The sequence below is a fragment of the Heptranchias perlo genome, chromosome 7 (genome assembly GCF_035084215.1).
Source record: "Heptranchias perlo isolate sHepPer1 chromosome 7, sHepPer1.hap1, whole genome shotgun sequence".
Classification (NCBI taxonomy): Eukaryota; Metazoa; Chordata; class Chondrichthyes; order Hexanchiformes; family Hexanchidae; genus Heptranchias; species Heptranchias perlo.
Genome location: NC_090331.1, coordinates 73847263 through 73861484, shown reverse-complemented (window position 1 = coordinate 73861484; position 14222 = coordinate 73847263). Strand labels below are relative to the sequence as shown.

Here is a 14222-nt window from a genome sequence, read left to right as displayed (position 1 = left end):
GTGTTGTCATGCCAAGTTCAATGACAAGTAACTTCTGTAACATGTAGAATGAGGGTAAGTTAAAATTTTTACTGTGCCTGAAAGAGAAATATTCACTTGATTCAAGTTGTCTTGCTCAGCTTGTACGCAAAGTACAGCACGCTGCAACAGGCCTAGTTATGTATATTGTTGAGTTTGATTCCAGCGTGGCATGTGGCCTGCTGCAAGGTCACAAAGAAAGGAACAACAAAAGGCCATTCCGACAATCAAGTCGGCCACTTCCATAGACCATTTACAGCCTGTCTCATTATGGAATCTAAACTACTTATTTAATCTCCTGAGGGAAGTTCTCTGCATAAATATTCTCCAACTGCTAAAAGCAATCAATTAAATAAAACTCTAGAATAGTCATTCAAAACTATTGGGTATCAGCTTTGGCTCAGTGGTAGCACTCTTGCCTTTGAGTCATAATAGTGATGAAGCATACGTAAGAATTCACCATCGATTAATACAGAAACAACGGTCCTTTTAGAATACCTTGAAAGACGACGTCATGTAAATTTAATTAAAAAGCTCTTCTGCTAAAACATACATCAAAATATTGCTGGAGTACTGCTTTCTTTTAATTCAAAGTCGCTTCTTTCAAATTATCTGATGGTTTAATTTTTAGCACTAATTTCCCATTTACAGTGTTATATATTTTGCTTAATTTGAATATTTGGATAATTTGATTTTCTTCGTGAAAAGTGATTTTGTATGATCAAGGTAGAGCGTATTAACACATTATCTCCCTCCTACCTTAAAACTATAACACATCAGCGTTGGATATTATTTAGTGAATTTCTTTGTAAATAGGGGAATTACAACAATAAACAGCCCAATTGTAAATTGTGTAACTGGAATACCAAAGCTAAGTCTTGGATAGTTATTTATGCATTAATTACTACAGACTATTTAAAAAAAACACTTTCCTGAAGTAAAACATAATTCACTGTGTGGTATTAGTCATTTTTTTCTAAACGGATGAAGTAGTGATTATTGTCACATACACAGCTGATTGGATTTCTAAACCTGTGTCAGATGGATTATGAAAAGGCATTAGGCAAAAAAATATGAAGTCGCTTATCAGGAATGAAGTAAGCAGGCCGAGCTTGTGATACCATGATGATTAGGAGAGCCCCATGTCTGGTGCAAAACCAAAAGAGCTCAAACCACTGTTTTGAATTTCAATGTATCAGATTTGATGTGACCTGAATATCTTGCACTGATTTTCTGAGATACTCTGGCTGACCTATTTTGCAAGAAAGATACAACAGTTCTTCTGTTAATTAAAAATTGCTGCGAGTGTGAAAATGAATGCAAGGAAAGGCATTTGTATATGAAATGGCAGATATGCTCCCAACAGTTATAAAATTGCGATCTGTTGCCAAGTTAATATGAACATTAATCTCAACCATAAGAAATCTGCACTGTACCAGTGGGCAAGGAAATTAATTTTACAGTTACTATGATAAAACTAGGCCAACCTAGAAGTTGATGCAAGATATGCCACAATTTATCTCTAAAGCAAAGTGGTTAAATTTGGGCGCACTGTGTTTGCCTCCCCACACCCCGCATAGTGTTAACAAGCCCGCGCTCAAATGATGAGCCCGGAATTTGGGCCTCGGTCTTCATCATAATGAAGATGGTGCTGCAGTAGGAAGCAGCAAAGGTAAGTTTGAATATAAGAAAGAGGAGCAGGAGTAGGCCACAAGGCCCCTCAAGCTGCTCCACCGTTCAATAAGATCATGGCTGATCTTTGACCGTGACTCCACTTTTCAGCCCGATCCCCATATTCCTTGATTCGCCTAGAGTCCAAAAATCTATCTATCTCAGCCTTGAATATACTCAACAACTCAGCATATACAACCATCCAGGGTAGAGAATTCCAAAGATTCACAACCCTCTGAGTGAAGAAATTCCTCCTCATCTAAGCTCTAAATGACCGACCCCTAATCCTGAGGCTATGCCCCCAAGTTCTAGGCTCTCCAGCCAGGGGAAACAACTGCTCAGCATCTACCTTGTCAAGCCCCCTCAGAATCTTACGTTTCAATTAGATCATCTCTCATTCTTCTAAACTCCGGACAGTATAGGCCCATTCTACTCAACCTCACCTCATAGGACAATCCTCTCATCCCAGGAATCAATCTAGTGAACTTCGATGTACAGCCTCTAAGGCAAGTATATCCTTCCTTAGATAAGGAGACCAAAACTGTACACAGTATTCTAGGTGAGGTCTCACCAAAGCCCTTTACAATTGTAGTTAGACTTCCTTACTCTTATACTCCAACCCCTTGCAATAAAGGCCAACATGCTATTTGCCTTCCAAATTGCTTACTGTACCTGCACGCTAACTTTGTGTTTCTTGCATAAGGACACCCAAATCTCTCTGAACACCAACATTTAATAGTTTGTCACCATTTAAAAAAATATTCTGTTTTTCTATTCTTCCTACCAAAGTGAATAATCTCACAGTTCCCCACATTATATTCCATCTGCCACCTTCTTGCCCACTCATTTAACCTGTCTATATCCCTTTGCAGGCTGTGTGTCCTCCTCACAGCTTACTTTCCCACCAAGCTTTGTATCGTCAGCAAACTTGGATACATGACACTCGGTCCCTTCATCTAAGTCATTAATATAAACTGTAAATAGCTGAGGCCCAAGCATTGATCCTTGTGGCACCCCACTAGTTACAACCTGCCAACCTGAAAATGACTTGTTTATCCCTACTGTCTGTTTTCTGTCTATTAACCAATCGTCTATCCATACTATTATATTATCCCCAACCTCATGAGCTCTTATCTTGCGTAACAACCTTTTACGTGGCACCTTATCGAATGCCTTTTGAAAATCCAAATATACTACATCCACTGGTTCCCCTTTATCTACCCTGCTAGTTACATCCTCAAAAAATTCTAATAAATTTGTCAAACACTATTTCCCTTTCATAAAACCATGTTGACTCTGCCTAATCATATTATGATGTTCTAAGTGCCCTGTTACCACTTCCTTAATAATAGATTCCAGCATTTTCCCAATGACTGATGTCAGGCTAACTGGCCTGTAATTCCCTGTTTTCTCTCTCCCTCCTTTCTTGAATAGCAGGGTCACATTTGCAACCTTCCAATCCGTTGGGACCGTTCTAGAACCTAGGGAATTTTGGAAAATCACAGCCAATGCATCCACTAACTCTGCAACCACCTCTTTTAGAACCTGTAGGCCCTCAGATCCAGGGGCTTTATCAGCTTTTAGATCCATTAATTTCTCAAGTACTTTTTCTCTACTGATATTAATTACTTTAAGTTCCTCACTCTCATTAACCCCTTGGTTCCCCACTATTTCTGGTATGCTTTTTGTGTCTTCTACTGTGAAGAGAGATACAAAATATTTGTTTAAAGTCTCTGCTATTTCCTTATGCCCCATTATAATTTCTCCCGTCTCAGACTCTAAGGGACCAATATTTACTTTTGCTACTCTCTTCCTTTTTACATACTTGTAGAAGCTCTTACAATCGTTTATGTATTTCTTGCTAGTTTACTCTCATATGCTATGTTCTTTCTTTTTATCGATTTTTTGGTCATCCTTTGTTGGTTTCTTAAACTCTCTCAGGCTTACTACTCTTCTTTGCAACATTATAGGCCTCTTCTTTTAATCTAGAACTATCCTTAACTTCTTTAGTTAGCCTCGGATGAATCACTTTTCCCGTGGAGTTTTTATTTCTCAATGGAATGTACATTCGTTGAGAATACTGAAATATTTCTTTAATTGTTTGCCATTGCTTATCTACCATCATACCTTTTAATCTAATTTCCCAATCTACCTTATCCAACTGGCTTTATTTAAGATTAAAACTCTAGTTTTGGACTTAAGTATGTCACTCTCAAACTCAATATGAAACTCTATCATATTACGATCACTCTTCATCACAGGCGGCTGCAATTCCGGTCAGAAGTATGCGCATGCTTCTTGCCTGCCATTTTGGTGCCTTACGAGGCCATATAGCACCTAAAAAGCACAGAGTGGAACAACAGAGGAAGCGACATCACAGGAGGCACTATCCTCGTCAGAGGGTCTACAGACTGAGGCTCAGCTTCCTGGACCTCTCTGAGGAGCAGTCCATACGGAGGCTCAGAGTGAGTCGGCAGGAGGTCGCAGACATCTGCAGCCTCCTTCACGCCGAGCTGCTCCCAGCTGGGCTTGGTGGTATCTCATTACCCGTCGCAATTAAAGTGACCACTGCCCTCAACTTCTTTGCCTCCGGATCATTCCAGGGTGCCACAGGTGACATAGCCTTGGTCTCAGTTGTCTGCACACGAGTGCACAAGGCAGGTCACTGACAGCTTGTTTTGCAGGGCCTTGCAGTATGTCAACTTCCCCATGGATGACCTCAGCCAGACGGAGAGGGCAGTGGGATTCCACTCTGTGCAGGGTGCAATCGATTGCATTCATATAGCAATCCGAGCATGTCCACATGAGTCAGGACTGTTCATCAAAAGAAAGGGGTATCACTCTATCAACTCTCAGCCCGTTTGTGACCACCGCAAAAGATTTCTTCACGTGTGTGCCAGATTTCCTGGCAGTTGCCACGATTTGTTCATTCTAAGGGAATCCAACATCCCGGGCCTTTTCCACGCACCGAACATCCTTAAGGGCTGGCTCCTCAGGGACAAGGGATACCCCCCACACATGTGGCTCATGACATCTCTGAGGAACTCCATCAGCGAGCAACAGCATCGATACAACGACAGGCACAACGCCACCAGGTCTATAATTGAACATGCTATAGGGCTGCTCAAGATGCGATTTCGGTGCCTCAATTGTTCTGGGGGAGCGCTTCAATACGCACCAGCAAGAGTGGGTCGCATTACAGTAGTGTGTTGTGTCCTGCACAACATGGTGCAACAGAGAGGGGTACCGGTTGAGGAGGCCTCATCCCCTCATCCACCATCTACAACTGCCATCCACATTGAGGAGGAGGAGGATGAACCCATGGGCAGAGCAGCAGCTCACCTGGCTGCTCGTGAGGCCAGGCAGTCACTCGTATGTGAATGGTTCTCATCAGATCAGAAAGTGAGAAGAGTCCAGTCCTCATACCACCTGGAAAGACCAGCACCAACACCAGCACCCACCCCCACTTCCCTGCACAAAACAGTCCTGCAACTACACATACACCCAATGTAAAGTCACTCACTGGGTGGCATCAAATGTCGTTGTTCATGATGAAGCACATGTAAGGGCGCTATCACAAAAGGCAGTCAAGAATGGGCAAGACATGGCAGTAGTGGTGAGAATGATAACATTTAATGTGGCATTAACAGAACCAAATATAAATGAAAAACACGACAGTCTGTCAGACACCTTTGTGCATACCCTTCGTGATCACAAATCCTTAGCCTTTCTCTTCCTACCGCTTCTACGTGGTGCATCCCCTGTGGCTGCAGCAGAGGTAGTGGCAGGTTGCTCATGTCCGTGGCCAGACTGCTTAGATGCTTTTGGCCTACGCCCTCTGGGTTTTGGAGCCAGTGAGGGCCCCTCCAAAGGCTGCTCCACCTGCACCTGTGCAGGGGCAAACTCGGCCACCCGGAGAGGAGGCAGCATTGCAGGTACTGGTTGAGAGGGGGACAACGGGTGAGACGTGGGAGTGCTTTGAGTGGTGCCCCCACTTCCATGTCCTCTTTCGCAATCATCCGTCTCCTGGGCCAGGCCCACATCACTCCTACCAACCAGTTGGAGAAAAGTTTGGAGGACGTGTATGATAGCTTGGAAGCCCAGTTGTAAAGTTTCTGTCAGCCTGTTTAAGGCGGCAGAAGGTTGTTCACCATGAGTCCGATAGGCCGTTGTCAGGGCCTGAATGGACTGATTTGTGAGCCATGCTTGCAGCTCAACGGAGGCTAGCCTTCTCTCCGTTGCAGACATTCCCGCACTTACCTACGACACCATCTCAGACATTTCAGCAGTTACATGCGACACTATCTCAGACAGTTGCTCAAGTCCCTGCGACACTATCTCAGAGATTCCCTCACGTGCCTGTGCCACCATTCCACTAATGCAGGAGTTGGTCTCCTCCACCTCTGTGCTATTGTGGAGAGTCCACGTGGCACCTGTTCCAGTACCTCGCAAATATGCGGCAGTCCCTCGATCATTCTCCTTTTAAAGGATGGCCCCCGGGGTTCAGCATCTGCATCCACCTGAGCAGAGTCTGGAGAGGAGTACGCCCACCGACGTGGACTCTCCACAGCTGCCCCTGCCACCAGTGTCTGCTCGTGCTCACTTGGGGGTGGTGACTCACCACAAACTGACTACTAGGACCCACCGACGTGAGTGTAAATGCGCTGGTGGATGGATCGCTAAGATGTGATGGCAGGTCCTCTGATGAATCACCCTCTGCTGTCACTGTGGTCGTTGAAGGGCCTGTAAGAGAACAGAAGGCAATATTAAGCATAATAACAGATGTGTCTTGTTGCAATGAGCATAGTGAGGTGTTCAACATGCCAAGCATTGTTAACATCAATTCATGTTGTGTGTGATGAATGTTAAAGTTGTATCACCAGACTTTGAGGGTGCAGCTGATCTGCAGGGCCTCCTCCTCCACATCTGTGAGGACCACTATTTGTTGTGGCTCCCCTCCAGTCCTCGCCCTCTCGCATTCATTTTGCACTCACTTCTCCTAGAAGAGGAGAAAGTACAAACATGCAAGTGAGTGATGGCGAAGTTGCCAACCGATGAATGTATTGCTTTGGGTGAGGCTGACTGTGAAAGAGGTGCATCAGAGGGTGAATGTGAGACGGAGGTATCACATTGGATCTGGATTGGGGTGAGTGGTAGTGGTGGGGTCACCAATGGGGAGGTGAGGAACTGCTGAGGAAGAGCAGGTAAGTTGAGGATGAGCCTTAAGTGGGTGTGAGGAGTGATGTAATGGAGTAGTCTTGGCAGTGCAGAATGAATTGGGGGGGGGGGGATTGATGTGCACCACGGAATGCAGGAGAATCAGTAAGTGTACTCACTTTTGGCTGACCTAGTTAGGTCACTGAAACGCTTCCTGCAGTGGACCAAGGTGCGGGATATGTTGTTGCTGCTGGTAACCTCCTCTGCCATCTCGAGCCAGGCCTTCTTGGTGCTAGAGGCAGGGCACTTCATCCTGTCAGCTGGGTAAAATAGTTCCCTCCTCCTCCTCACACGGCCAGTAGCAGCTGAAGTGAGGCATTAAATTTTGGAGCAGTCTTGCCCCTCTGCTGCTCCATTGTCTCTTCTTGCTCTTTGCTCCAGCAAAATCCATTGGAGCAATGGCCCTTTAAATACAGATGCTCCAGCTGACAGCCTGTCATGCCGGTGCGCAGTCCGCCCACTGCGCAGCTTTCGGGCGGCAAACCCGGAAACAAGGTTAAGGAGCACCAATTAAGTCGCGATCGCATGGGAAACAGTAAGTTTTTATTATTCGGGTTTGCCGCGCGTCCATTGACCTCCCCCCTCACCCACCCCGCTGCCATCCCGCCATCCTTTTAAAATGGAGCCCATTCAGCCCATATTTCTGTTTCAGTGGGTGTTTCAACAGTGTGAACAGAAAAGCAATTCACATTTGCAGCTTTGAGTCTTCACCTAGTAAATATCAAGAGATATTTTCCTATGGATAAACATACTTCAAGATAATTACAAATAGCTGTCAACTTCAGTCAGTTGGTAGAACTCTTGGGGGAAATTTTAACCTCTCAGGATGGGCAGGAGAGGGTTGGTTAAAATTTTAAAAATCAGAAGTCCAACCCCAGCCAGTTTTAACGGAGGTGGGTTGGGGGCGGGCAACTAACCTGCTCTCCAGAGGTGAGTCCGTAATTGAAATATTTTAATGAGGCTGCGTGCCTCAAATTTTAGCAGGCTTTTAGATTTAATGCCAGCAGGCTGGGTTTCCTGGGGCTTGGGAAGGAGGCAAGAACAGCTGGATCCAGCGTATAAGTGCCTTTCCAGGACTGCTTGTGTACCAGGAGTGCTTCCTCTCAGCCTCTCAAGCAAAGCTGCTCCCCCCACCTCCAAACACAACCCCCATGATCTGATCTGCCCCTCCCGGCCTCCACGGTCTCCCTCGGCCTTTCCGATCTCCCTCTGAACCCCGCCCCCAGCCTTTCCGGCCCCCGGCCCTTCTCAATCTGGCTGGCTGCCGGCCAGGAAATAGAAACAAAAAATTTAGATGAGGTGCTGCCGTTAAATTCAGCAGGATCTCTGGGTTACCCGCATTTCCGGTTTCCTGGCCGCCACACCTCTCCTTCCCCCCGCCCCCCAATAAATATCAGGGCTCTTGTCTCAGTTGGAGAATTGTAGGCTCAAGCCCCACTCCTGAATTTAGGCATATAATCTATGCTGACACTTCATTACAGTACAGAGGAAGTGTTGCATTGTTGGAGGCGTGGTTTTTCAAATGAGATATTAAACTGAGGTTTTGTGTGCCTGTTCAGGTTGATGTAAAAGATCCTTTAGCATTATATGTAGAGAGGCAGGGAGTTCTCCTGGTGAACACCTCAATGATCACTAAAAACAGATCTGATCATACATTCGTTTGTGGGACTTTGTTGTCTTCAAATTGGGTGCTGTGTTTGCCGACACAACAACAGTGACTGCACTTCAAAAGGTAATCCATTAGTTGTAAAGCACTTTGAGTTGTCCTGAGGATAAGAAAAGAAGCTGTGAAAATCCAAGTTTTTTTTCCTTGACTTTTACAGAACAAAGACTGAGGTTGAATATTTTGCCCAATCTTTGTCTTTTTGATGTACATAAGCTTTCAAATCAAAATTCTGATCAAGTAATTATTTGTGTTTTGGAAGCTATAATTTCATATCCTGAATGCTTTGCTTTGGAATTTCCACTGCCATTCTATCTCCTGTCCGATCTCAGTGATGGACACACATGTCGATCAATGCTAAAATGGGTTCCATTCCTTCACCCACAATTAATTGTGAACTATCTAACGTAATTACATATGCAGCGATTACATAATGAACATCGTGGCATAGGTTTTACGTCCCATAGAGTGGGCTGCCCTGAAAGCAGATGAGGAATGACGCAATTTATTTTCAACACTATGGGGGTAACTTTCAATTTCAATGGGGGCCCGTTATACACACCACCTGGTTTTCCATTCTATTGACTTAAACGGAAAGGAGAATCGTCAGGGTGCATAATGGGGGGCCAATCCAACAGTGCCAACTTTACGCTACCACCAAAATAAATCCCTATGATTTATTGCAATATTTGACATTTTATTCATTAAGGATCAACAAGGTCATCTATGTGCAGAACTACAAGAGATGGGTGAGATCCTAAATGAATATTTCACATCGATATTTACAGTTGAGAAAGGCATGGATGTTAGGGAACTTGGGGAAATAAATAGTGATGTCTTGAGGAGTGTACATATTACAGAGAGGGAGGTGCTGGAAGTCTTAACGCGCATCAAGGTCGATAAATCTCCGGGACCTGATAAAATTTATCCCAGGACACTATGGGAGGTTAGGGAGGAAATTGCGGGTCCCCTAGCAGGGATATTTGAATCATCGACAACTACAGGTGAGGTGCCTGAAGATTGAAGGGTAGCAAATGTTGTGCCTTTGTTTAAGAAGGGCGGCAGGGAAAAGCCTGGGAACTACAGACCGGTGAGCCTGACATCTGTAGTGGGTAAGTTGTTAGAGGGTATTCTGAGGGACAGGATCTACAGGCATTTGGAGAGGCAGGGACTGATTAGGAACAGTCAGCATGGTTTTGTGAGAGGAAAATCATGTCTCACGAATTTGATTGAGTTTTTTGAAGGGGTAACCAAGAAGATAGATGAGGGCTGTGCAGTAGACGTGGTCTAGATGGACTTTAGCAAAGCCTTTGACAAGGTACCACATGGTAGGTTGTTACATAAGGTTAAATCTCACGGGATCCAAGGTGAGGTAGCCAATTGAATACAAAATTGGATTGACGACAGAAGACAGAGGGTGGTTGTAGAGGGTTGTTTTTCAAACTGGAGGCCTGTGACCAGCGGTGTGCCTCAGGGATCGGTGCTGGGTCCGCTGTTATTTGTTATTTATATTAATCATTTGGATGAGAATTTAGGAGGCATGGTTAGTAAGTTTGCAGATGACACCAAGATTGGTGGCATTGTGGACAGTGAAGAAGGTTATCTAGGATTGCAACGGGATCTTGATAAATTGGGCCAGTGGGCCGATGAATGGCAGATGGAGTTTAATTTAGATAAATGTGAGGTGATGCATTTTGGTAGATCGAATCGGGCCAGGACCTACTCCATTAATGGTAGGGCGTTGGGGAGAGTTATAGAACAAAGAGATCTAGGAGTACAGGTTCATAGCTCCTTGAAAGTGGAGTCACAGGTGGATAGGATGGTGAAGAAGGCATTCGGCATGCTTGGTTTCATTGGTCAGAACATTGAATACAGGAGTTGGGATGTCTTGTTGAAGTTGTACAAGACATTAGTAAGGCCACACTTGGAATACTGTGTACAGTTCTGGTCACCCTATTATAGAAAGGATATTATTAAACTAGAAAGAGTGTAGAAAAGATTTACTAGGATGCTACCGGGACTTGATGGTTTGACTTATAGGGAGAGGTTGGATAGACTGAGACTTTTTTCCCTGGAGAGTAGGAGGTTTAGGGGTGATCTTATAGAAGTCTATAAAATAATGAGGGGCATAGATAAGGTAGATAGTCAAAATCTTTTCCCAAAGGTAGGGGAGTCTATAACGAGGGGGCATAGATTTAAGGTGAGAGGGGAGAGATACAGAAGGGTCCAGAGGGGCAATTTTTTCACTCAAAGGGTGATGAGTGTCTGGAACGAGCTGCCAGAGGCAGTAGTGGAGGCAGGTACAATTTTGTCTTTTAAAAAGCATTTGGACAGTTACATGGGTAAGATGGGTATAGAGGGATATGGGCCAAGTGCAGGCAATTGGGACTAGCTTAGTGGTATAAACTGGGCGACATGGACATGTTGGGCCGAAGGGCCTGTTTCCATGTTGTAAACTTCTATGATTCTATACACATATATGTATATTTTTGGAATTTTTTGGGGGAGGGGACAAGTTTTACCTATTACAGTGTGTTTGCTTTCTCATACCTCCAAAATAAAAAAAAAATCCATTATTGCCTCGGTCACTGAAAAGCAGATTGTAAGTGATGCATTTATATGGGACTCCAGCATAACAAGAACAAAGGGACATAAAGAACGTGTGAAAAAGAGTTCTTCCAATACCAACTTTGATGGTAGCTCAGGGAGTCACAAGGCATCTAGGTGCAAGTTGTGGAGTCCTATGACAGGCAGCAAGTGAAGGTAGAGTTAATGAGAGAGGTTGGTTTGGATCCACTCCAAATACAGTATTTTACACCTCAAGTGGAACAAGATGAAAGAAGATAGGGAGATCAGCAGGCACCCGAGCCACACCAGAAATTATGTTAAACATATCTGCAGACTTTGGCACACCCACCTCCCTACGACCATGGTTCTCTGTCTTTCTGGACTACAGGTCAGCAGCGAGCCATTTGCAGAGCTTTGCTAGTTGCTGCAAGATAAACTGCAATATAGAGACTGCAAGGTCACCACCGCTCTCAGCTTTTCTGCCTCATTCCAGACTAACACTGCTGTATCAGATAACATGCTGGCTAAATATATATCAAGCAGACCATGGATTGATCAGTACTTTCATCTCCTTTCCTACTGAAAAGCAACAGGCACATGGCATACAACCCGAATTCACTGCAATGTTTCATTTGAGAAAATACATTGATGGCAGCCAGAAGGTTCCTACTCATCCTCATCATGACTTACCGAATGATACCTCCTAAAGTTCACATCCTCTGGGATCTGTGTAGCCATGCTGTTCCTTGCAAACATCAATAAGAGATATGCAGCATGCTGTTTTGTTAACTGGCAGGTTATGCTTCCAGGCAGGCCTACAATGCTAGAAAAGTTTGGGGGGACAAGACATTAGAGCAGAAAGGGACTGGCCATGAGCTTGGGGTTCACCTTTCCCTACTCCCTCCATGGTCCTATATGCAAGGATATCCAGGGTGATCTCTTCCAAGGTGGCCAAGAGCTTATGATTTCTGAACTTTCTCCTCCATGGGTCTGTTCCTATGTATTACATGCCACTTTGTCATACAAGCAGAGAAGTATTCTTGAAATGTTGTAAGTTGAACAAGCACATGCAAAGATCAGACATGTATCAACCTGCAGCCTATCCCAAGTATCAGTAAGTGACCATGCATGATGCAGCTAGTTGTGTTCCAATGATTTGCTGTGTGAAGCCATTGGAAGATGTCAGCCTTGATACCTACATTACAACAGTGACTACACTTCAAAAGTACATTGGCTGTAAAGCGCTTTGAGATGTCCTGAGGTTGTGAAAGGCGCTTTATAAATGCAAGTCTTTCTTTTTTCTTTTTAGTAGTATAATGCACAATGATCTACAATCAAAGGATACAGTTATTAGGGATTAAAAACTCAGTGCAGTGTTGTTGATTTAAAGTTCATGCTTTCATATAATTTTTGTTCAAATGAAGCTTTGCATGGATACTATTATGATTGACATCAAATCTCACAGCTTACTTATTGGAAGTATAAATATTCTAGTCTCATACCTGCCCTTGTCTGGGTTGATGTTTCAGGTTGTCAATTGATCCAATTTTGGATTTGATATTTTTCAGATCTGGCATTGGTTGGTTGATCACACGGAGCTGTTTTGGAGCAAGGGGAGATTTTGGAGGAGTGCGGATAATTGCCACCTTCCGTTCTGTGGGCACAAGAATGGGAGATTTATGTGTACCAGGAGTGCCAGGAGTGCGAGGGGTCCTGGTACCTGGAGTGCGGGAATAGCTGGGTGGTGTGCCTGGTGTGACTGCAGTTGATCCAGGAGTGGTTGGCGTGGCAGTGCCGCTTCTTGCTGACCTGGAACGAGCTGATTCAGATCCTTGAAAATATATATGAAACACGTTTTAAATAAAAAATCTTCATGACAATAGTATAGCCTTTATATGTACCTATAAATGTAAATATTATCCACTGTATATAAAAGGATTTGACAGATATGGTATTAACTAATATAATAATACATCTTTCAACAGTATTTATTATGGAAAATTGACAAATTGGTTAAATAAGCATTTTCCGCCTCTAATATATAGTTTGATAATAACATTAAAACAGAAAAAACACGTTTAAAATTGGATTTTTAGCATTATTTCTTGGTCCACAAGATAGTTATGGATCAAATTTTGGAGGGTCACTTCACGCCTGTTCGTGCTCTGCACAATTTTAAAGCAATTTATCCATCTAGCCATGGTTCTGAATACTCCACTTGAGCTACACCAAGTTTATCATGCAGAAAATAGTTGATAATTTTTTACAAAGTGTTCAGTAGGAGCAGAGCCACCACTGACTACAAGCTACCTGCACTAGCATGTGCTCTCGATCTGGTCATCGCATGGCCCCTTTGATCATTTCTTGGTTCAGTCCTTATAGCTACAAGGGAGTAGAGGAGACATACATAGAGTGTGGATAAGGTCATTCATTCAAATATTTGAAAGGTAAGTAAATCAGTAGAGAAAAAAATTGTTATATTTTCAAAATATTGTGATGTAACAATGATCATTATGCTTGCAATTTGTGTACCATGTGCTATTTTCAGTTCATTTTTTCAGACTGAATTAAAAAAACACAAAAACATGGTTGTGTTAAAAGTATACCTTTTCAGTTATATCAAATTAAATATTTAATTAGCTGGAAATTGCACCATAATTTTAAAAAAAAACTTGGAGGGTCACAATAAATCTTAGTACACTGCAACAAAGATGTGTTGAATCATGTCTTTGAACTGTGTTGTGCATTGTTTTGCCCCGACAGAAGCAAGTACCTACATTACCTCAATACAAATTTTAAGTGAGACATATTTTCCACCTATTGATTATGAATGAGTGTAAATCACTTTAATATGTTACGGCCCTATGATGATGCAGGACTAAAGAGTAAGTATAAGTTATCGCTACAACTGTTAAGTTTAGCACTATTTTGGGCCTAATCTGGCTTCATGAATGCAATTACTCCACAGTATAATTCAAAGCAATTTAATTAATTGATGAAACACACATTATATATGACAAACTAACATTTATTACTGTGTTTTAATAAAGCCTTATCAAATAGACTATCTTATGGGGGTCTGCAT

General features: G+C 43.3%; 1 protein-coding gene across 11 annotated transcripts in view; it reads right to left on the bottom strand.

Moving 5' to 3' along the window:
* LOC137323874 (microtubule-associated protein 2-like) overlaps positions 1-14222 on the bottom strand; it is a 329190-nt gene that overhangs the window by 15970 nt on the left and 298998 nt on the right. For 8 of the 11 annotated variants that reach the window (XM_067987893.1, XM_067987901.1, XM_067987896.1 and 5 more), the window contains 2 exons: positions 13448-13519; positions 12640-12968 (listed from right to left, as the gene is read on the bottom strand). In XM_067987893.1, coding sequence (XP_067843994.1) covers positions 12640-12968; positions 13448-13519 — 401 coding nt within the window. The remainder of the gene's footprint in view (positions 1-12639; positions 12969-13447; positions 13520-14222) is intronic. The other 3 variants (XM_067987900.1, XM_067987903.1, XM_067987904.1) reach the window with 2 other exon arrangements.